Here is a 25,384-nt window from a genome sequence, read left to right as displayed (position 1 = left end):
TGTTCTAAACATTAAATGTAAGTAATTTTTATATAATGTGTTACAGAGGAAAGTAACGTCTTCATCATTTTGTCAATGCCTTCCTGAGTGTCTCTTTTCCACAGGTTCAATCTGCCTGGAGTGCTGCACACTTCTTTACACCTGTCATCCTTCACGTGTATTATATGCCCATAAAAGTTTTCTCTCTTGTATACTTAATTTAACACCTCGTATCTCTAGTTTTTTTTTCTAACCCATTCATGCAAATTTCTTCATGTATACTAACATTATGTCTTCTGTGAAGCATGTTTGCTTCATTAAAGACCCATGCTTCACTCATGCAACACCACCACCATACACAAGCATTATACAATCTGCCTTTTACCATGAAAATGGAAATCTTTTGTCAGTACAGAAATAACAGCTCCCTGAACATTACCTACCCTATTTTTACTCAGGCTATTATGTTTTTGGTACACCCATCATCATTGTTAATTATCAACTACTTTTAACGAACCTTCCAAACATTTACTTACAAGTGAACAAACGAAGAGAAGTAGTAATCAACGTATATAGTTAGAATTATATTTACTGAGTAACTGATTGATTTAACCCTTCAGCATTTAAACCGGCCATATCTGGCCAAAATATTCTCCCTTGTTTTATGTTCAAATTGGCCAGATCTGGCCTCTCACACCAGCCCTACTATATAATTCTAAATATGAATAGTTACTTCATCAAAATCTCAAAGCTACAAGATAATGCAGGATTAATTTAAAACAATGTGAATAAATAAGTATTACTTTTGACAGAATAACGTGAATACTAAAGGGTTAAAGTTTCATGGATGTGGAAGCACACCCATCTCCTCAGACATTCAAAAGCAAATTGAAGAAAACCAAAAGAACTTCTTTATTAGAGAGAGGACTTAACCAGCTTTGGTCAGTTCAGGTCACATTGATGTAGTGATAACTCAACACAAGCAGATAATGGATGGAAGCACTCCTTGTGTTAAAGCAGGCAGATAACAATGTCACTTGGTCAGTGTAGTATTTGGGGTGGTGAGAAATGGCTTATGTATGAGAGAGAGAGAGTATAATGTCTGATGGTCAGTTACAGCCATGTGGATGTAGTGGTAACTTTGCGACAACAGATGGTAAGTGAAGACTCACCACATATGAAAGAAGGTAAGATGTTAATGCCACTTCATCAGTGATGTGTACTGACCATTGATGGCACAGATGTACCAAGTATGCCTACTGGATCACTGGAGGGCAGTAATCTCTGTACAGGCAGCATGCATAATAGAGCCGTCCAGGATAATATATTAGGAATTATCAGGGGTCAGTGGTTTGATGACAACAATATGAAATATCTGTGTTTCTAATAATGGATACTGCAATTTGTAGGAGTATGTACAGTGTTTCTCAGAGGCTAAAATGGCAATTATGAATTCAGGCAAGTAAGGTGGGACCCTGTTAAGTATACTCCATTTAATACTGGGTGAGGTGGGACAGAGGGGTGGAGTTTTTGTTGTACCTACACCTGGAGGAGTGCATATGCTGCAAGTATTTTCACTTGAAATTGTTGGCCATCATACTTGTACATTATCTCACAATACCACTGGATGATGTGAGGGTGGATGTATGGACCATGGCTTTGAAGAGGCAGGATCCCAGTGGGCAGTTGGTAGGATTTCTGAAGTTGTAGGTGGGAGCATAGGATGGAGATTGTGCAGAAGCCTGTTTAGAAAATGCAGCACACACCTCAAGAACATAAAGATGCACATGGTGGAGCACAACAAGCTTGTGGAGGCACATGGCCTAGTTGTTAGAGCAGCAGACTTGCGGTCGAGGGATTGCGGGTTCTATTCTCAGACCGGGCGAAGAGTGTGCTTATGAGCAAAACACCTAAGCTCCACGTGGCTCCGGCAGAAGGTAATGGCGAACTTCTGCTGCTTCTTTCGCCTCAACTTTCTCTCACACTTTCCTCCTGCATCTTGCAGCTCACCTGCGACGGACCGGCGTCCCGTCCAGGTGGGGAACCTATATGCCAAGGAAACTGGCCCTTATGAGCCAGGCATGGCTCGAGAAGGAGCAAACAACAACAAGCTTGCATAAAACAGTTGAAAACACAATAATAATGATTTATGATTTAAGCACAAGACTGGTGATATTAAGGGGACGACGAAAAGTAGATTTGACATCAGTGGGGGTTGAACTCAGACCACAAAGAACTCGAACAAATGCCACTAATTACTTTTCTCAACAATCTGCTGATTCAGCCAGCTTACCACCTTGAAATATGATAATGATTTCTTAATGGATTATATTGGTGTAACAATAATAATAAATGGTGAGCATCTATTACTGTAACTGCATTGAAAATGATGATAAACTTCTTTGTGAATTGATGTGTTTTTGTTTTTGTATTTAAAGAAAACTGAAGATGCATCAGACTCTAAAGAAAATAAAAGCTACAATTACAACATCAGCTGTGTTAAAACAGCCAACAAAATGAAAGATGATCCTTTATACATGATGCCTGACTTTAATGAATATATTACATAAAGAAAATAGAGGTTTTTTTTTTTTTTTCTTTTGATGTGTATTTAAAAATAATGAAAATAATAGCAGCACTCACTTTTTCTGTTGAATTTGATATTTCTTCACAACTGTTTGAACGAACAAAAGTTCCTGCCCGTTGATCTAATTCAGCATCCCCCAAAGCAGGCGATATTGGACTAACTTGTGCTTTGTCTTGGCTATTGGATCTCTGTTTCACTGTTGTACTGCCTTTAAATTTAGAAGTGAAAGAGAGAAAAAATATTTCAATTTCCATAAGAAAAATTTATACACATTTTAAAAGATTTAGTATGTATACGTGTGTTTTGTATTTTTATTTTCATTTGCACAGAAGTTAAGAGAAGCTAGCAGTTAAAGTAATTGCAAATGACAGTAAACAAAACACAGCCAAAATTCCATTAACCCTTCTGTTACCATGGTTCTGTTGAGATTTTCTGTGTTTCTTTCAATTAATTTCATATAAATATAACTAAGAGTTTAATAAAATAACTTAGTTATCATTAAGCTAGTGTTAGGAAGCTTAGTGTTATGACTAAGGTTTTGTAGAAGGTTTTAATTCAGAGCTTTTGAAAACAAGACATTTGTATTATAGAATCAAATGCAGTTTCAACCAGGTTGGTATCAAAAGGGTTAAAACTGAAGTGAGATAGCCTTTACCCTTTATCTATTACTTGTTTAAGTCATTGGACTGTGGCCATGTTGGAGCACATCTTGAAGGGTTTAGCTGAACAAACTGGCGTTAGTAACTAGCTTTTAAGTCTGGTACTTATTCTATCAGTCTCTTTTGCCAAACCGCTAAGTTACAGTGGGGTAAGCAAACCAACACTGGTTGTCAAATGATAGTGGGAATCATCATCATCATCGTTTAACGTCCGTTTTCCATGCTAGCATGGGTTGGATGGTTCGACTGGGGTTTGTGAAGCCAGGAGGCTGCACCAGGCTCCAGTCTGATCTGGCAGTGTTTCTACAGCTGGATGCCCTTCCTAACGCCAACCACTTCGAGAGTGTAGTGGGTGCTTTTTATGTGCCACCGGCACAGGGGCCAGTGCGATGAGCTTCCACAAAGTTTCCATCCACGAAATTCATTTACGGACCATTGGTCAGCCTGAATGTTTGCTCAAGGTACTGCACATTAGGATGTAACCCAAAACAAGCTCCTTAGCCACACAACTATGCTAATTGAAAAATTAGCATTAGGCGCGGGCATGGCTGTGTGGTTAGGGAGCTGGCTTCCTAGCTACATGGTTTCGGGTTCAGTCCCACTGCGTGGCACTTTGGGTAGGTGTCTTCTGCTATAGCCCCGAGCCGACCGAAGCTTTGTGATTGAATTCGGCAGGCGGAAGTTACTGCCGCGTGTGTATATGTGCGTCTAGGTGCTTGTGCCTCTCCGAAAGAGAGAGAGAGAGGGATAACCCACTAATTGTAAAAAAAAAATATCCCCAATAATAGAAAACAGCAAATACCAGTGTTTTATGTGACTCTTCTTACTCAATGGTATCCATGAATGGGTAATTATCACTTAAATTCAGAATGTGATGAAATGGAATTGGTTTTTCAAATGACATTAGCAGAATAAATAAAATTAAATAGTTTCAACTAATAAAAACAAAAACAAAAAAAAAAGCTGTTGTTTAGCCCAAGGTCATCATCACAGATTAAACAGACTTGTGACCAAAGATATTTCAGCCAAGGGCAGCTTGTCTTTTTCAGGCATTGTGCACTCTCCAGGGCCACATTAGTTTGCGTGTCTTGATCCTTTTTAGATAGTATGGTATGATATGAGGGAAATTTGGTTGTTATTTCTAGTAAAGGTTGCAACAGCTTCATGTCATACCTGACCATTCCAGAAGTCCAGTTGTTGTTGTTGATTAATCCCAGGTCAGTATTAATTGAATAGATTTATAACCAAAGACATTTCAGCTGCAACCACATTTCGCCCACCCACACCTAACCCCCTTTTGTCAGGCACTATACATTCGGAATCACATCATCCAATGTATCTTACTCTTACCATGTTAGGGTTTGAAAAGAAAGAGATTTGGCTGTTATTTCTAGCAAGTCAAGCATTCATACAGAGGCTCCCTCATTAACTCACAGCAGGTTGAGGATTGGCTTGTTAGAAACTTATCTCTTTTCAATTACCTCAGAGACCATTTCAGTTTATATTGAGATAATATTTGTTAGTAGTCATCCAGTCAATTAATTAGCAATCTTGGACCATTTGGGGAAGGAACAAACTTGATAAATACACATCCATTCAATTAATTATATTTACTAGTTCCAGTGCAAAACAATCATTTTTGTCACTGCCTTATGTTTTCTATCCCAAATTTTTACAGGCATGGCTGTGTGGTTAAGAAATTTGCTTTCCAACCATATGGTTTCAAGATCAATCCCACTGCATAACATCTTGAGCAAGTGTCTTCTACTATAGCTCCAGGCCAACAAAGCCTTGCCAGTGGGTTTGACTGATGAAGTCTGTGTGTGTGTGTGAGCACATCTGTGTTACTCCGCTTAAAAACTGGTGAAAATTGGTGTCAGGAAAGGTATCTGGCCACAGAAAATCCACCTCACTATATTCTGTCTAACCCATGCAAGCATGGAGAAATGGATGTAAAACCACTGATGATGATAAAAAAGTTGGATAGAGTAACTCATGGTTTTAGTTCTGACTCAGGACTCTGAGTTTAAATCCTGCTGAAGTCATCTTTGCCTTTCATTGTTTTGTAAAAAGGTACCCACTGCTGGGTAGAAGATTAGAGGAAATGTAATAACACTGGATCAAATGCCTTGTGATATTTATTCCAGCCCTTTACATTCTGAGTTTAAATCCCACCATGGATGACAGATGTGATCTGCTGCCCAGTTTAACACTATCCCCAGCATGTTGGGTGCTTCTAGTAAAGTCTACACTGTTAAAAATATTTAAAGCAATCCTCTGGTTTGGGGACACCTTCCACACCCACTTCTACTAATCTAAGGGGCCCTGTAAAGAATTATGGGCATTATCATCATCCTTAACTAAAGATTCAACCCTTTCAATACCAACCCAGCTGAAACTGACTCTGGCTCTGTAGTACAAATGTCTTGTTTGCATAAGTTTTGAATGATAATCTTCCACCAAACCTTACTCACAATTTATGTTTCTAACACAAGCTTCATGATAACAAAACTATTTTACTAAATTCTTTGTCATATTTAAAATTAAATGAAAGAAACACAGAGCATCTCAAAATAAATATGGTAACGAAAGGGTTAAAAAAGTGGTTCTCAACCATTTTTTGCATGTGGACACCCCGATTCCTTTTTTAGTCTACTGGATCCCCATATACATTTGAAGTTTTTAAAATCCTTATATTTTTATAATTAAATATTATTAGAAGTTGTATTAAAAAAAAAACTGTTGAAATATCTTGTGTATTTATTGCACATAAATTTTAGCAACTAACTCTTACATGGACACCCCACCACCCACCCACCAAGGGTCATGCGGACCCCAGTTGAGAACTACTGATTTAAAAGAATGTTCTGCTAACAAAATAGAATAATATTATATTTTTATAATTAAATATTATTAGAAATTAAATAAAAAAACTCTTTTGTATTATAGAAATGTAATAGATTTATTGTACATAAATTTTAGTAACTCTTACATGGACTCTTCCCCCAGGGTCATGGGGACCCCATTTGAGAACTACTAGTTTAAAAGAATGTTCTGATAACAAAATAGAATAATATTATATTTTTATAATTAAATATTATTAGAAATTAAATAAAAAAACTCTTTTGTATTATAGAAATGTAATAGATTTATTGTACATAAATTTTAGTAACTCTTACATGGACTCTTCCCCCAGGGTCATGGGGACCCCATTTGAGAACTACTAGTTTAAAAGAATGTTCTGATAACAAAATAGAATAATATTATATTTTTATAATTAAATATTATTAGAAATTAAATAAAAAAACTCTTTTGTATTATAGAAATGTAATAGATTTATTGTACATAAATTTTAGTAACTCTTACATGGACTCTTCCCCCAGGGTCATGGGGACCCCATTTGAGAACTACTAGTTTAAAAGAATGTTCTGATAACAAAATAGAATAAAAATTAATGTATGATTTTGTAAATGAATTTCCACAGACTATTTAGTATACTAGTATACTAATACCATGTTGGTTTACATTTACATAACCCCCCCCCCCAAAAAAAAAAAACAAAAAACAAAAAAAAAACTATGGAATGGAAATACATACCTGGTGTACTTGTGGCACTAGGGCCAGATAAATGTTTGTCTTTTGAATCGTCAGACTGTAAGCAAATAGAAAAGAAAGGTGTCATTTTTTTAAAAGAAAACAAAATTCTATATAGATGATAGGTTTGTATTGATTGATTAGTAAAACAGTAATACAAAATATTGATTTCATTCATTTAAGGTAGATGTATTAAAAGGCATTTAGGTTGCATTGATTTTTCAAAAAAATGTATTCAATTTAAGATGAATTAATTTTGGACAATATATTAAATGCAGTTTAGCTCTATAGTAAAAACTGTCTTATGTTACTATTGATCATCAGATCAGAATTACTGAAATAGTGAACTAATTTAAATATCGAATGCTTTCAAAGAAGCCAAGCTTTGAGCTTTTGATTTTCCAGAAAGGAAATGAAATCATCTTCATTTTGCTAATGGAATAAAAGACAAATTATTAAAAATATAGATAGATAAAGAATTTGTTTCCAAAAATAATTGAGATAACAGCAGAAAGAGAGAGAGAGAACAACACTTTATATGTTAATAGAAATTGTATTAATTAGAAAAAGAAAAAAAATCAAGAAAAATCCCATACCTTTGTTCCATCAGCTGTATCTTTTCCACCACTTCCAGTAGAGGGAGACATAGATGATGTGGTAGAGCTGTTATCATCTTCAAAGTTAGCCATGAGATCGTCCAGAGCTATAAACAACAAACAAAATCCATTATAACATTATATATATACTAGCAGTATCACCTGGCGTTGCTCGGGTTTGTAAGGGAAAAAAATGCATTAAAAATGGGGAAAAAATGATGGTAAATTTTTTTTTAAATCGTTGACTCATCGTAGACATTTTTAGAGAGTTACTTCCCTTATATAATAGCGAAAAAATGCATTAAAATGGAAAAAAATGATGGTAAATTATTTTTAAAATTGTAGACTCATCGTAGACGCGCACTAATACCCAGAAGGGCTCGATATGAATCACGACTATAAGATACCTGGTTTTGGTTAAACTGCACTGCAAAATGTGGGAGTAGTTAGGAATCTAAATCGTAGGAGACAGACACACAACTTGACTTTTATATATAAAGATTAGCAGAGACACCCAGTGTTGCCCAAAAATGAAATTTTTCCTTATATTCTGAATTCAAAATAATAATAATGATGATGATGACGAGGATGAGGACGACGACGATGACGACAACAACAACAACTGAAAATACAAAATTTACTACTTTTATGAAAAGAGATAAATTCTACCACATATGTTGAAGGAAATTACGAAAGAGCTTCTGGGTAAACAACATTCTTTGTTTTCTGGTTTGGAGCAGAGACAAATAAGTCTTGCAAACTACCTACCCTGGAGCAACCAACATAAAGGTGACCATGAGAAAAGCAAGCCAGTAGATATCAAAGATTGACCTTGAGCTTTATTGACAGACATTGCAAAGTAAAGTCGCACTGGGAATTGTGTTCATTTGAACTCAAATTGCATGTCTGATGATTTGATTGGAATTCTTGAACTGAAAGACTCTTCCCCAGAGGCACATCCATTGATAATGGTAGCTTCTGTCACTTTAGGTGGTAATGTCTTCACAATCAACCTTGTCCCATTGCATAATTGAGGATCTAAATTTCTTAGAAGCATTATGGGGACTCCTACCTTCAGAAAAAGTTTATGTGGAGGAGTTTCAGGTGGCTCAAGAGAATTAAGGAACTCTGTTGAGTAATGGACAGCTTAATTTTCATGAAGGACTGAATCAACTGCTTTGTACTTCTTAATGACTGTTGGAATCTTATTCATTAATTCATGGTTAATTCTTGCTACTGTCTCATTTTTGGAGCAAGAATTGCCTTTTCACACAACCATTTATGTGAATTATAATTATCACTTTAGCCTGGAAATACCCTGTTCTTCAATTCAGCTGGGGAATTCACCATGATAGAAATATGAGCCAAATGGTACTTTCCCATATCCTAAATGGAGGACCTATTTATTACATTGGTCCCCATGTAATAAAGCTCGCACATTAGTATTGAAGAAGAATTCCAGTACTTTATTCCATTGGTGTGAAGACTTAATGCATGCTTTTATTTCATCAGATCTTTTTAATCTCAGAATGACTGGTAATGTCTGTCTGAGGTCTCTTGGTTAAACTAATGTAATTCCTCCCATAGATTTAGTGTTGCCTCTGATGTCCTGTGAGGTCTTACCAACAGCTTCTACGTGACATGGTGCATTCATCTCAAATGATAAGGTGGCATCGTCAAAACCTGAATCTTTGCTTATGTTACAAATTGGACTGTCAATTGTGACCAGGTTTAATGGTAATTTAAAAGCAGAATGTGCCGTTTGTCCTCCTGGGAGAATAATGGCAGCAAAGCCAACAATGGTACAGCAGCTGCAATTCTTTTTTGTTACCTTACGTTGGAGAGAAGCAATGTTACAAATGTTTTACAGGTGCCACCAGGAGCATCAAGAAAGAAAATTCCTCTGCTTTTTTCTGATGATTGTCGAACACAGCATGCATGCATGCACGCACACACACCACACACACACAGAGTATCAAACATCAGCTGAAATGGACATGTTTGTGTGTGTGAGACAGAGAGAGAGAGCAAGTGAAGGGGTGTGTTGTCACGTATACGCACATACATAAATAAATAGGCATAAATCTCTTGTATGCATGTGTGCATGGCAGAGAGAGAGAGAACGAGAGGGAGAGCCACTTGGACACCACTCTCTCTCTCTCTCTCTATCACACACACACACACACATACATAGAAAAAAGATGTATGCATATGTATTTATGCATGTACGTATTACATGACAACACACCCCTTTACTCACGCACACACACATACATCAATGTACATAAGCATACATCCAAAAACAGAGCTGAATATGGCGTACGAAAAGAAAAATAAATCAAAAATTTTTACGGAAATTAACAAAGTGTGCGAGTTCAGAATGAAATCAAACCTGGAGTGTGTGTGTGTGTGTGTGTGTATGTGTGCGCGCGCGTGCGTGTATGTGAGAGAGAGAGAGAGAAAACATTGCAGAAAATGAATGAGACGAACATGGAATGAAAAAATTGTATAAATAAAAGCACAATAAAACCTATCTTGTACTGAATATTTAAATTTGTGAACTTCATAAATATTTCTTTCAGTAATTTACAGTTATTTACAAATACTGAACATTAAAACAGAGAGTGAGAGACTTCGCCGTTTTTATGTCAATACTGGAAGTTGATGTTGAGAAACCTTTTTAAAGAAGTGAATCAGAAAATAATATCTTTTTATTTAATTTTGATAAAAGAATTAACTGAAGATCCTATTATGTGTCTGAGGTCAAATTATTCAAGCATCACAAGTATGGAAGTAACTGGTAACCATTTTCATGTGAAAAGCAAATACACACACATCTTTATTTTATATATTATATATATATATATACATGATAAATGTCGCCCTTTTCAAGCCTAGCCAAGCTCATGGGCCTGGTTTCCCAGTTTCTGTAGAGTATGTGTTCCCCCCAGCTGGACAGGACGCCAGTCCATCGCAGCGTTACTCAAGAAACGGGAAGAAAGAATGAGAGAAAGTTGTGGTGAAAGAGTACAACAGCCCACCCCCTCCCCGTAGAGCTTTTAGGTGTTTTTGCTCCATAAACACACACAACGCCCGGTCTGGGAATCGAAACTGTGATCCTCTAACCGCAAGTCCGTTGCCCTAACCACTGGGCCATTGCGCCTCCACACACACACACACACACATATATATCATCATCATCATTTAAAGTCCGTTCTCCATGCTAGCATGGGTTGGACGGTTTTGACTGAGGGCTGGCAACCAGATGGCTGCACCAGGCTCCAGTCTTGATCTGGCAGAGTTTCTACAGCGAGATGCCCTACACACACATATATCATCAATCATCATCATTTAACATCCTTTCTCCCTGCTGGCATGAGTTGACTGGTTTGACAGGAGCTGGAAAGGTTTCTATGGCTGGACACTCTTGTATGTATGTGTGCATACCACTTTACAGAATATACTGGCTGCTTTTTACATGGTACCAGCACTTTTCATGTGGTATCAGCACAGGTCCTTTTCATGCGACATCAGCATATGCATATATATTCTTTTACCCGTGTCAGTCATTTGACTGCAGCCATGCTGGAGCACTGCCTTTAGTTGAGCAAATCAACCCAAGTACTTATTCTTTGTAAGCCTAGTTTACGAGCACGTAAACACACCAGCATTGGTTGTCAAGTGATGTTGGGACGACAAACACAGACACACAAACATACACACGCACACATATATATATACAACTGGTTTCTTTCAGTTTCCATCTACTAAATCCATTCATAAGGCTATAGTAAAAGACACTTGCCCAAGATGCCACATAATGAAACTGAACCCAGAACCATGCGGTTGGTAAGCAAACTACTTACCACACAGCCACATTATATATATATATATAAACACACACACACACACAGAGAAAACAGGAGAGAGAGAGAGAGAGAGAGAGAAAGTGAGAGAGAGAGAGAGAGAGAGAGAGAAGAGAGAGAGAGAGAGAGAGAGAGAGAGCGAGCAATAATGAGGATGAATATTAAGCAAACTTTAGTTAAACACTGCATGAAAAAAACAAGATCAGTTGATTATGGAAGGTGCTATGATCTGGAAAGAAGTAGTTATGAGAAGATATGTAACCAAGTTACAAAGAAGGGTTGTTATTGGTACTGTCCATCTCATACCAAAATGAAAAAACAAAAAACTACTACAATGCTGCTGCTGAATAGCATTATTTATCACAGTTATGTCTTATCATCATCTTTATATATTCTATTTTTTTGAACAAGAGTAAGTTTAAGCGAGAAAGTTATTTTAAGAATTTCCACTTTAAAACTACAGCTGGTGTTAAAAACAAAATAGTGTTAGATAGCACACCATATTGTCTTCCAGTTAAAATTTTGCTATGATCTTTTTCCTGCACTCATCTTCCAATCCTCACCCCCAACTCCAAAGGGGCATACAATTACAACCCTTCCCATATGACTCACTATCCTGTTCACAGTTTATGACAACACATTGTACCTTAACCCTTTAGCATTTAAACCAGCTGCATCTGGCCAAAATATTCTACCTGTTTTATATTCAAACTGGATAGATCCAACCTCTCATTCTAAGTAAAAATATGGTTTTATATAGTTTGTTATAGATATAAGCTTCATATCTGAGTCTCAAAGCAGACCTTGAAGAGAGAGAGCAAGTCACTGAAAAGGTGATTAGGGACTGACTGTTTAACCAGCACATTAAAGAAATGGTTGATTAGTTAGTTGGTTAGGTATTTAACAAATTGACTAATAAAGAAGTGCTAGTGAACCAGTGCCTGTGTTATTATTGGTGTAATGACCTTCCCAATAAACAAGATATAAAAGGTTTATCCTTTATTTCCATCAAATTTTTTTTTATATGATTTTGTTCCAAACAAGGATTGAGGCCACTGCAGCATAGGGGATCACAAAGAAGGAAGAGAAGATCTACAAATTTTAAAAGATATGAAGTGACAGGAAGTTAAAAGGACTAAATACAGACAAGAGGAAAACAAGATAATGGTTATGAGATCCAGAGAGCAGCAGCTTGAGGAAAGAAGTTATTAGAATACAAGGACTTGAAGGCAGCGAGCTGGCAGAAATGTTAGCATGCTGGGCGAAATGCTTAGCGGTATTTCATCTGCCGTTACGTTCTGAGTTCAAATTCTGCTGAGGTCGACTTTACCTTTCATCCTTTCGGGGTCAATTAAATAAGTACCAGTTACGCACTGGGATCAATATAATCGACTTAATCCTTTTGTCCTTGTTTGACTCCTCTGTGTGTAGCCCCTTGTGACAGTAAAGAAATAGGTATTTTGTCTGCTGTTACGTTTTGAGTTCAAATTCCACAGAGGTCGACTTTACCTTTCATTCTTTCGGGGTCGATAAATTAATTACCAGTTATGCACTGGGGTCAGTTTAATTGACTTAATCACTTTATCTGTCCTTGTTTGTCCTCTCTATGTTTAGTCCCTTGTGGGCAATAAAGAAATAACAAAACAAGGACTTATGATTAACAGGAAGTTCAATAGAGAGAGAAAGCACCTGGGAAGGGAAACAGGTGACATGTTTAACCTTTAGCCCTCAGATTACTCTGCTCTTAAATGTAATGCTTATTTATTCACATCGTTTTGAATTAATCATGCATTATCTTGTGGCTTTGAAATTTGGATGATGTGAATGCTATTTTTAGAATGACATTGTAGAATAGGTGTGAGAGGCTGGATCTAGTCAGTTTGAACTTAAAATAGGTAGACTATTTTTGCCGGATATGGACAGTTTAAATGCAAAAGGATTACAGATTTTGACAAAAGGTACCAAGCCAGAAAGTTCATCAGAAAGATGACCATGCAAATATTTACAGAAAAATAACAACGAAGATCATTTTGACAATGAACCAAAGACTCCATCCCAGTAGAAAGAGGACCTGCCATGTGAACAACTCAATTTTGAATTTGATTAAGAGACATTAGACATTAAATCAAGGCATACCTCTCCTTCCTTGAGCCTGTATGAGCATTTCTTCAATTTTCTTATAACGTCGTAATAGTTTTCCATAGTCTTCTAACCGGCGGTCCTGATTGAAAATACAAAAATGAAATAGAATGAAATATCATGTCAGAAATTACATAAAAGTATAAAAGAAAGAAATTACATCATAGAGGGAAAACCAAAACTGGAAATTAAATAAAAGAAGATAGCAGCTAGTTTCTGGAAAGAATAAAATATAGTTAGTCTACATTACTTTGTAAAGAGCATAGGGCTGGTTTCCCAGTTTGTCTGACATATATATTCCTCCCTGGACAGGACAGGTGGCCCATTGTAGGATTGCTAATTTGCACCAGCTGAGTGAACTGGAGCAGTGTGAAATGAAGTGATTTTCTCAAGAACACAATGCATTGCCCAGTCCAGGAATTGAATCCACAATCTTATGCTCATGAGTCCAACACCCTAACCACTAAGCCATGCAGCTCTACTAAAAATAAATATTCACAATAAATTTGAAAGGATACAACATAACAGAGGCTTCCACTGTGAACCAATTCAATTTATATTAATGGCATCATCATCACCATTGTCATATGAATACTAAGAGCATAACTGCGACCAGTTTACCTAGTTGACTCAGGTGTTACCTGGTCCTCATAAACAAGTATTTACTGCTGAGTAAAATTTACTAGTTCAACTTTTTTTTTGTTCTATCTCTTATTTTTATATATATGTATTTATTTATTGAACATATAACAAAAGCACTAAGAAACCTATAGGTGAACAATCAAAAGATTATTCATTTTGTTATAATCTGTGGTAGAGTGGCTGCACATTTTTAATACATTCCCATAGCTTTATAGCAATTTTACGTGCACTCTTTCAAAAAAATATACTCACTTGACATTATAGCAACTTTAACTAGGACTGGGTAAGTAAAGTGCACATTTAAATGCAAATTGACTGATTTATCTAATATTTCAACTATACAGTAACACACTGTATCTGCAAAAATGGGATTGTCATGGCTGGAATGTTTGCTCAGTCAAAGTAGACCTGGGACTTAAAAACAATTCATTGTAAATGAAATGCCTTAAAATGATTGCAAATTTGAACATCATCATCATAAGCATTTAATGTCCATTTTCCATGCTGGCATGGGTTGGACGGTTTTACTGAAAACTGGTAAGCTGGGGAGCTGCACCAGGTTCCAGTCTGATTTGGTATAGCAAAAAGAGGAAATTGCTGAAGAATGAACAATGCAAGAGTGGCTGTGTGGTAAGTAGCTTGCTAACCAACCACATGGTTCCGGGTTCAGTCCCACTGCGTGGCATCTTGGGCAAATGTCTTCTGCTATAGCCCCAGGCCGACCAATGCCTTGTGAGTGGATTTGGTAGATGGAAACTGAAAGAAGCCTGTTGTATATATGTATATATATGTATGTGTGTGTGTTTGTGTTTGTTCTCCTAGCATTGCTTGACAACCGATGCTGGTGTGTTTACGTCCCCGTCACTTAGTGGTTTGGCAAAAAGAGACCGATAGAATAAGTACTGGGCTTACAAAAAGAATAAGTCCCGGGGTCGAGTTGCTCGACTAAAGGCGGTGCTCCAGCATGGTCACAGTCAAATGATTGAAACAAGTAAAAGAGAGTAAAAGAGTAACAATGAAAACCAGAAGCACTGTGGTTGATAATAACAGATGCAATACACTTGACATAGTGGAGTACTATGATAAAAACTGTATGTTATGCCTGGTCTGCTAGCAAATGGGCTGCCAAAACTTGTAGAAAAGTTTTAATATAAGGACTCGAAAAAGACTTTAAGCACCCAGTACACTCTGTAAAGTGGTTGGCATTAGAAAGGGCATCCAACCATACAAATCATGTCAAAGCAGAGACTTGAGCTTGGTGCAGTCCTCTGGCTCCTGTTGAGCTGAGTCATCCAACCCATACCAGCATGGAAAACAGATGTTAAAAAAATTATTTTTCTTGTAAAATGCATTTATGTATTTAAGTGTTTGCAATGCTCTCTGTTTCTATCTCTCTCTCTCTCAACTCATTTAGTAACCAATAGTATAGTTTTGTCTTTTGTACCTAGCATGAAAACATGAAGTTGTGAAACGTGTGACAACTAAACTGGATAGATAAAAAAAGTAGCCACTATAAACATGGTTCAAATCATCGCATCTGTTTTTCTAGGCCCTCATAAACTGAGATCCTCTATTTTTCATAATCTCCATCTTGAGCAGATATCATTCATTCCACATCTTCCCTCAATTTTCCTTCACCAACAGTGTACAACACATTTTACCTATATTTTCCATAATATCATATGTCCACACTAGTATATAACTTCAGCTGAAGTATATACCATCTCTCTCTCTCTCTCTCTCTTTTTCTTCTTTTTCACACACACACACACACACAACTCACTGATGCTCAGCATTTCCATACCATACCATTTATATTACACATCCACTGAATCATGGCTGCATCATTTCTTTCCAGTCTCTGAAGTTTAGTGTCCGTGTCTCACTGCCATGTGACACCATACTTCTTGCACATGCTTCAAGTCATTTACCTTTCACACACACAGAAAACCTTTGTTGTCCACAAAAGCAAGAACTCCCTAAATTTCTTACACGCCTTCATTACTCTAACTACTACATATTCACTATACTCACCACAGGAGGTAAGAGAAACTATTAATTACATCAACAGTTATCTGAGAAGTTCATGGAATTCATTTCATAGGTGCTCCTACTGTGTGTCAATCACATCTCTGACACCCTAGTTCTTTCTGTCAGTCTGCCAGAGATACCATTACTTGAATTAAATTCCTACCAACCCCTTTCATATATATATATATATATATATATATATATATATATATATTTATATTGCTGAACCATTTCCTAAATGCCACTGGGATTTCATGCTTTCTGTTACTAACAAGCACTGTATCTTTGTGATACTGGCTTTTAGGCCTTTGGACATTGTACAACACTTTCAGGCTTGAGAGTTTTTTAGTAACCTTTCTTTTATGAAAACAAGGTCATCATTATTTCATGTCTGTTTTCCATACTCGCATGGGTTTGATAGGAGTTTGATAGGAGTTGGCAAGGTAAAGAGCATGCCAGGTTCCATGTTTTGGCACGATTTTTTACAGCTGGATGCCCTTCCTAATACCAACTGGATAACCTTTCTAATGCCAGCTTTACAGAGTGTACTAGGTATTTTTTACATGGCACCAGCACCAATGTTTTTTTACATGGCATCAGCACCACTGCTTTTTCATATGACACTGGTATCAGTGCTTTTTACATGAATAGTGAGACTGAATCATCAATTTTAAGTGAATAAAATTTTCTATGCATGTCGAGTACTTTTCCTTTCATTTATGCATCCAAACACATACACACCACACACGTTTGTTCACTTTACATCTATTTGTCCAAGTTTGCATGGGTTGGATGAAGACTTATCTGAGGCAGCATCATACAGCTGGATAGTTTTTTTTAAGAAGTGAGATTTGAAAACTTCCCAACAAAACAGAGGGATACCAGAGGGACAAACAACACAAAAAGAATGAAAATGTCTTACAATTTGAGTGGAGGAAAAATGGACATAATATGAATGTAAGAAGGCTGTTTCATAGGTTTATCTATCTGTCCAAATTAAATAAATGCTTAAAAGATAAAGCAACCAAAAATCACAGAATGATGATAAGAATGAATGTTAAACTTAAGTAGAGACATTAACTTACATCACAGTAGTCAATCAGTCTTTATAGAAGTTCATACAAATTTAACATTGAATAGAAATGGAAATTAAGAAAATAGTTTGGTCATGTGTTAAAATTATTTCGAACATTAATTACAAAAAAAAAGAAAGAAAAAAAAACCCCAGAAAACCTATAAAGAAATAGAAAAGATAAGGCAAGAACGTAATGAATCATCATCATCATCGTTTAGCGTCCGCTTTCCATGCTGGCATGGGTTGGACGGTCAAACACTGACAGTAAAATAACCACAAACATATATATTTATAAAACAAATCTTTTTAATTGAGAAACTCAAAGCAGGTAAAGCTATAAATAATAGCAGGTAAATTTTGGGTTGAAAAACTCATAAGGTGGATAAAGTCAGGTTGAAGGCTGCCCATGGGGACTTGAACATTTGTCGTATTTACAGAAAAGGTGGGTTCAAGTTCAGGCAGCCTTTGATTTCTACCATCCAAGGGCTCTTTTAATCCACTCTTTACATGCTATTAGTTAGAGCTCCATCTCCTTTGAGTATTCCACCATCAGAAATTATTTATCTCCTGTCTTTTGAAGATCTCACACACGCACACATACACAGCTGACTGATTTATTTTCATTAATGTATGATTTAAACTAAGAAAGTAGGATAAGCTGGAGACAGATGCCAGGGAAATACACTTGGGCTGACATTAATATTGTATTAGCTTCTCATAAAGTCTACTGAACTAGCCAAGTTGTTTAGAAAAAGAGAGGTATTAATTAGGGTTAAAATGCAACACAAATAGGTAACTAATTAAAGCAAAGAGAAAAAGCTATTAAAATTGCATTCCAGATATCTAAAAACTTCATGAATTGCACACACTCATTTTTTTTTTTTACTATTTTAAACCGAGAAAGAAAACATTTAAATTATTCCTTCCAATATAGATCAAATGTTTTGCTGATTTTAAACTAATTGACTTAATAGGTATGCACAATCTAAGTTGAGTCCCCAGTGCAGCGGATGTTCATGGTAAACACATTAAAATGAATGATAAACATTGGTGTTATTTGATTCGTTTGCACTGCAACGAAATACTTGTACAATTTTAAAAAGTACGAAGATGTAAAGGAAAAACAAAAAGGGACAAGTGTTTTGATATTCCTTCTGATTCAATGATAGCCCATCACTAAATCAAATCATATTTTTACTTAAAATGATATACTGTACATAAACAGATGAGGAGGTGTAATGGCCCAGTGGTTAGGGCAGTGGACTCATGGTCAAAGGATCGCGGTTTCGATTCCCAGACTGAGCATTGTGTGTGTTTATTAAGTGAAAACACCTAAAGCTCCATGAGGCTCCGGCAGGGGGTGGTGGCGACCCCTGTTGTGCTCTTTCGCAACGCTGCAATGGACTGGCGTCCTGTCCAGCTGGGGGGAACACATACGCCACAGAAACTGGGAAACCGGGACCCAAGAGCCTGGCTAGGCTTGAAAAGGGCGCATAAATAAAAAAAAATATATATACAGATACATTTTGCTATGTCATACATATTGTAGTACAGATAAGTCAAAATTTACTTATAAAATATAACAAGTACCAAAACACACACACGAGGTATAATGAAGGCTTTAATCAGTAAATTGTTTACTGTTTGACACATAGCATACGTAAAAGGATAAAAATTATTTTTGAGTCAAGTAAACTCATAAGGATCAGTTTCCTGTTTTCTATGGCATATGAATTCCCGACCTGGACAGGACACCAATCCATTTGCAGGATTACTGATTTTTGAGTGGACTGGAGTAACATGAAATGAAGTGTTTTGCTCCAGAACACAATGTGTTGCTCAGTCCAGGAAGTTACAATCATACAGTCAAGAGACTAACATTCTAACCACTCAGCCACACACCTCCACCATATTCTTTTACTTGTTTCAGTCATTTGACTGCAGCCATGCTGGAGCACCACCTTTAATCGAGCAAATCAACCCCAGGACTTACTCTTTGTAAGCCTAGTACTTATTCTGTCAATCTCTTTGGCAGAACCGCTAAGTTATGGGGACATAATCACACCAGCATCAGTTGTCAAGTTTAGGGGACAAATGTTCAGCACAAAGACATATATATATTATGGGCTTCTTCCAGTTTCCATGTACCAAATCCTCTCACAAGGCTTTAGTTGGTCTGAGGCTACAGTAGAAGACATTTGCCCATGGTGCCATGCAGTGGGACTGAACCCAGAAGCATGTGGTTGAGAAGCAAGCTTCTCACATCATAGCCACAGTATATTTAATACATGAAAAATCTTCTTACATCATAGCCACATCATACTTAATACATGAAAAATCTTCAATGAGAAGATAATGACCACAGGGCACTTTTAGTCATTTCCCCATAGCTTATTTTAATCATAATTATACAAAATATATGCATTGAGTACACACAAGCATTCATATATATTGACGCATACATATGCATGTGTATTCATCCAAAAGTGTATTTGTTCATTCATGCTACCTCTTCACTTGGGGTGAGGAAATATTACCATTTGCACACATCATCATAGACACATATAACAGGCTTCTATATAGTTTCCAGTGGCAATTTCCATGCAGAAAGTATCGGTCATACTTATGAATGGAATTAATAAATACAACTATATACACACACACCCGTGTGTACATACACATATACAGAGACATACAGACGTTAAAGGATGATGATGAAAATGATGATGATGATACATATACACATAAAGATATATGTGTATGTGCACAGTTATGTATGTATGTTTTAAATAGAACCATATGTTTTTATACAAGAGACTAATGCCAAACCATTAAGCCAATAATCTAGAAATCTCTACAGCCTCACACAACACTATATAAAAAGAGAAAGTATTATGCAATAAATTTAATTGGTAAAAAGAAATTAGTTTTAACCAAAGTATATGTTCAAATTTTTTAATTGGAAACTTGACAATAATCTAAATTTGGTAGACCAACAATAGTAATAGTTAAAAACTACATATATTGTCATCTTGCTACAAAATACTAAAATGCAATCCAAAATATAAAAAGTTTTTGGTCCTTGTTTTAAATTACTTATTCACATTTCAAATGTTACATATTTTAGGTCTCAGCCAAGTCAATAACGCAAGCTAGAGTGTGATATTCCAAGTCTACAGATTTATATAGTCATAAGTGTGTGTCTGTGTGTTGGTGGGTATATAAATACAAATATATATATATATAAATATATATATATATATATTTATATATATATATATATATATATATATATATATATATACACACACACATGTGTGTGTGTGTGTGTTGATATATTAGTGATGTGAACATGAAAGGAAAGATCAGATGCTATTTTGGATCTGGTATAATTTTGGCAGTTTCATTCAATTAGAACAGCAGCTGGTATTTAATTCCCCATGATGTCATATCACTACTTCGTTTACAGAGAAGAAGACAAGCCCATGTCTTTTATACAAAATTACATCAAGAGCAGTTTCAACAAATTTTGTTAAACAGCAGAAAAAAAAAAACAAAGGAAAAGGAGAGTAAAAAAAAAAATACTAAAAATTCCTTTCACACTGATTTTTGCAATTGAAACTAATTAGGAAGTGTTTTACTCGTACAAAACACACATATCTTCGGATAAAAAGCACCAAAGTGTTAATGAGAAGTAATAATAAAAGATTGTCCCAAATGCTAGCAATCTGAAGAGAAATATTTATCTAGTCCTAAATAAATACTGATGCAGGTAAGTACAGTTTACCTGAATGTTTATGTAACGTTATCTTATTAAGGAATAGACATTTTATGGCATGTATAGAAGAATTTGTATTTCTGTGGATGTATGCTTTATGATGTGTGTATCACCATATAATTAATATATTCTGATACAGTCCAAAATGTGGCAGCAATGCTGAGGATTAAAACAACTTCTTACGAAATACAATTATTTGCTACTTATGGAATACAATTATTAATTATAACATACTTGGTGTAATCTTATATTACTTATATATTTTGCATTGCATGTAATTAAAAGAGACAAAAGAAAACAGAAACGAGTCAAGGAGTCTACTGAAGGATAAAATATGAGATACATATAAGATGAGTGGCAGCTAAATGACAACATTTTAAAGTCTTCTAGACTTGTTGCAGACAGATGAAGGGTCTTAAAAGTGCAGGACACAGGATATAAAGTTTCAGTATGTTTGTATGTACAAACAGAAGAAATAGTACTCAATACATGTGACAGAGAATATCTATTCATTTGAAGCTGATCTATAATCATCGTCTCCATCATCTCACAAGGGTCAGATGAAATTTGTTGAGGCAGATTTTCTATGACCAGATGCCCTTCCAGTCACCAACTCTCACCTGTCTTTTGCAAGCTAATATCTCCCCATAGCCAAACATCATTTCCAGAAGAATGGAAACAATATAAAATACATAAAGTATACTCAAAGGAAGATGTTCTTATTGAGTACAAAAATCTTCTTTGAAATCATCATTCACTGATAGTTTTCCATGCTGGCATGGGTTGGACAGTTTGACAGAAGCTGGTGAGTTAGAAGACTACACTGAACTCCAATGTCTGCTTTGGCATGGTTTCTAAGGATGGTTGCCCTTCCTTACATCAACTACTTTACAGAGCGTACTGAGTGTTTTTCTATATGGCACCGGTACTAGAGAGGTCCCCCAAGTAACCTGCAAAAGAAAAGCCCTTAATTAAAGTTAGAGAGGCATGCAATTGAGTGGGTTGGTTTTATGCCATGTGATGAGAGGTTAAAGTATGATAAGGGGACAGGAACAGGTGTTTTGCTGTAGGGAAGATATATGGTTACCCCAGTTGGAAAATAACAAGGATGGTGGTGAAGGTGTGTTAGGGCCTACCCTCAAGTTACAGGAAGGTGAAAAACATTAAACAACATTATACATAAAATCTCCGCTCAACATTACCCAGATATTTTTTTGAAGTGCTTACAGTTTAATGTTCATAAAATTAGAAAATTCAATGAAAAGGAAACAGTGCTTAAAGGATTTATAATTTTCATTTTTATTGCTTGTTCTAATTTCTTTGCATAATGAACTGAGTATATGCGGGTGGGCAGGCGGGTGAGTGAGCTTGTGTGTGTGTGTGTGTGTGTGTGCACATGTGCATGCGCTTATGTATATGTAAACATCTGCAAAAAGTATGAAAGGGAGAACTGACTAATAAGGGAAATTTCATTATAGATTACTTGAATTGAAATTTAATCTATGCCTAAAATATGATCCAGAAAGCCTTCAGCTTAAATTCTCTATGATTTCAACAATTATGCAACAGACATTAAACACTAGTTTATTTATACAAGCAAGAGACACTAAACAATGTAATCTGATAACTTTAAACTATTTATGGACATACTATAAGTTACCAAGAATAGGAAGTATGGAAGTGTACATGAATAGAGGGCTGAGAATGGAGGAGATATAATACAAATGTGCCTGAAGATAATCTCTCTGAACAATTAAATTCCTGTAATTAAAATACAATTAGCTAGTTGTTTAAAACTCTATTCTCATTCAACTTAACAAAATTTGTTTCCTTGTATATATATGAATGGGGTGGCCACACATGAAATGACAGGATAATAGAAACTTTACAATTAGAAGATGTTTCCTCTATCAAACAGTTCAACTATTAAAAGTTAAGAACCTACTATTTGCCAGAAGCTAGTAGAACAGTGTATATTGTCTAAAAAGCACAAAGACTAGCATTTTTGAAAGGGGTGGGATCTTGAAGAACTGATACTGAAACTAAATATTTTCATAACGATTCAGTGTTCAATTGTTGACCATCAAACTTGATTCCAATCAGAATGTAAAAATAGTCTTTGATATAAGTTATATATTTAAAATGTGTAGAAGAAGCACCTCTGTCAGTTTTGGCTAAGAAAAATTATGCAATCAGTTAGGGGTAACATGTAAACCTAATAAAATCAAGTATAAAGTCAAAAACATTTAAATCTGAATAAATTCCCAAACCATACAGGATTTAATGTGAAAATGATTGCAATAAACTGATACCTATTTGTTTACTACCCACAAGGGGCTAAACACAGAGAGGACAAACAAGGACAGACAAACGGATTAAGTCGAGTATATCGACTCCAGTGTGTAACTGGTACTTATATAATCGACCCCAAAAGGATGAAAGGCAAAGTCAACTTCGGCGGAATTTGAACTCAGAACGTAGCGGCAGCTGAAATACCGCTAAGAATTTCGCTCGGCATGACCGATAGTTCAAGAATTGTAGCTAAGTAGAGGGTTGCAAACTTAATACTGACAATATGAACTCTCTCTCTCTCTCTCTCTCTCTCAAATACACTCCCAACTGGTTGAAAGCTCTTTTTCCTTTTCTTTTCTTTACATTGTCTTGCAAGTTACTTGGCAACCTCACTTGTGGCAGTGTCACAAAAAGGAAAAATGACACCCAGTACACACTGTAAAGCGATTGGCATTAGGAAGGGCATCCTACCATAGAAACCATACCAAAATTCACACAGCTTTGCAGATCACCAGATTCTATCAAATGATCCAACCCAAGCCAGCATGGAAAATGGTCATTAAATGGTGGTGGTGGTGGTGGTGGTGGAGGAGGAGGTGGAAAGAGTCAGCAAAAGTGAATGATTAAGACTCACTCCAACCAATCAAAATTATTTTTGAGGAAAGGCTTTGCCCAAAATGACAAAACCCACCTCTCTTCACAGAACTGAAAGTTATCTTATTTCATGGATGTTTATTAATCTGCTTGTATACACTAACTTCATAGTTTCAAATAAGCTGGCACAAATGGGAGATAACATTTAATTTCATTATGAATAATTTGCAGCAGTACTAAATGTTCTTACTTTTGAAAACTTATGAAGTAGGTATTAATATACTAGCAGCAACACCAAAGCCTGAAGTTATCTTACAGTTTGCCAAATATAAGTTAGCCTATCTTCAAATTAATAGTATCCTTCGAGGAAGATACTTCCTGTTAATACTAACCATCCTTCAGGTGGCTGATACATTTTAAATTTCTATTCCATCTAACTAAACAACCAAGGTGAAGAAAAAAAATGAATATGCAAGTAACTATATATATATATATATATATAATATATATATATATATATATAAAGATATATACATACATATATATATATATAAAAAGATATATACATCATCATCATCATCATCATCGTTTAACGTCCGTTTTCTATATATATATAAATAAAGATATTTATAATGATGTATAAATGTATTATATTAGTTTTCTTGCTAAGATCTTTCAGTTATCTACAAGTAAGTTGGAAACTATCCACAGCACAGTGAACCAGCATAGCTTAATGGAAAATAAATAATGTTGAATAAAGCACAAACAATAAAAAAAAAATCTAATTTTAGGGGCATGGAATTACACACATCTAGATTGTCTTATAACTACTTGTTGGGGTACGTTTTTTTTTTGGTGATAAGCATGATGATAAGAAAGGTGGAGAGATGAAATAAGTAATTCATCATAAAATCTTATTTTTAATATATAAACAAACACACAAAATGTATAAGATAGAATGCAATACCATGTAGATTTTGAGATTACAGTAGGTTCTAACATTCTATTCAGCTGTTAGGATTTCTTTGCTAAGCTGGCTTAGAAACTTTACAAGTGTTGGTAGTGTGTCTTCAAGAGATTTTATCTTAAGTTCTCTGTGTCTATATAAGTTATCTGTCTACTGATAATGAGTATTGGTTAATAATTAATTAAATGTAATTTTAAATGCAAAGAATAAAAATACAATTAGTTGAATTAGAAGAAATATATGAAGTTGCTGCAAAGTAAAGTCATATGTAAAAAAATATTACAATGTAATAAAAACAATATTTTTGTATATTTAATTGTTTATCTTATTTTATATAGGAGAGAAATTAAATACCATTTAAAAAAAATAGAACTTATATGATTATATTATTTTTGTTTTGTCTCAAATTAGATATATCAGTAGGGAAATAAATTACTTTTATATATATATATTTTTATATACTACCTCAATTTTATTCAGTTGAATATTTAGGGTATTCCTGTTCTAATCTTGTATTAAATTATTTACAAACATTGAGATAAGACTAATCTCATATATTATTATTTATAAGATGAAAAGAATACA

General features: G+C 35.4%; 1 protein-coding gene across 17 annotated transcripts in view; it reads right to left on the bottom strand.

Annotated features, from left to right (window-relative positions):
• LOC115213920 (liprin-beta-1) overlaps positions 1-25,384 on the bottom strand; it is a 488,566-nt gene that overhangs the window by 50,853 nt on the left and 412,329 nt on the right. For all 17 annotated transcript variants that reach the window (XM_036504518.1, XM_036504513.1, XM_036504519.1 and 14 more), the window contains 4 exons: positions 13,418-13,502; positions 7,416-7,522; positions 6,823-6,877; positions 2,623-2,774 (listed from right to left, as the gene is read on the bottom strand). In XM_036504518.1, coding sequence (XP_036360411.1) covers positions 2,623-2,774; positions 6,823-6,877; positions 7,416-7,522; positions 13,418-13,502 — 399 coding nt within the window. The remainder of the gene's footprint in view (positions 1-2,622; positions 2,775-6,822; positions 6,878-7,415; positions 7,523-13,417; positions 13,503-25,384) is intronic.

This window comes from Octopus sinensis, linkage group LG7, assembly GCF_006345805.1.
Source record: "Octopus sinensis linkage group LG7, ASM634580v1, whole genome shotgun sequence".
Lineage (NCBI taxonomy): Eukaryota > Metazoa > Mollusca > Cephalopoda > Octopoda > Octopodidae > Octopus > Octopus sinensis.
This window is presented reverse-complemented; position numbering and strand designations above follow the sequence as displayed.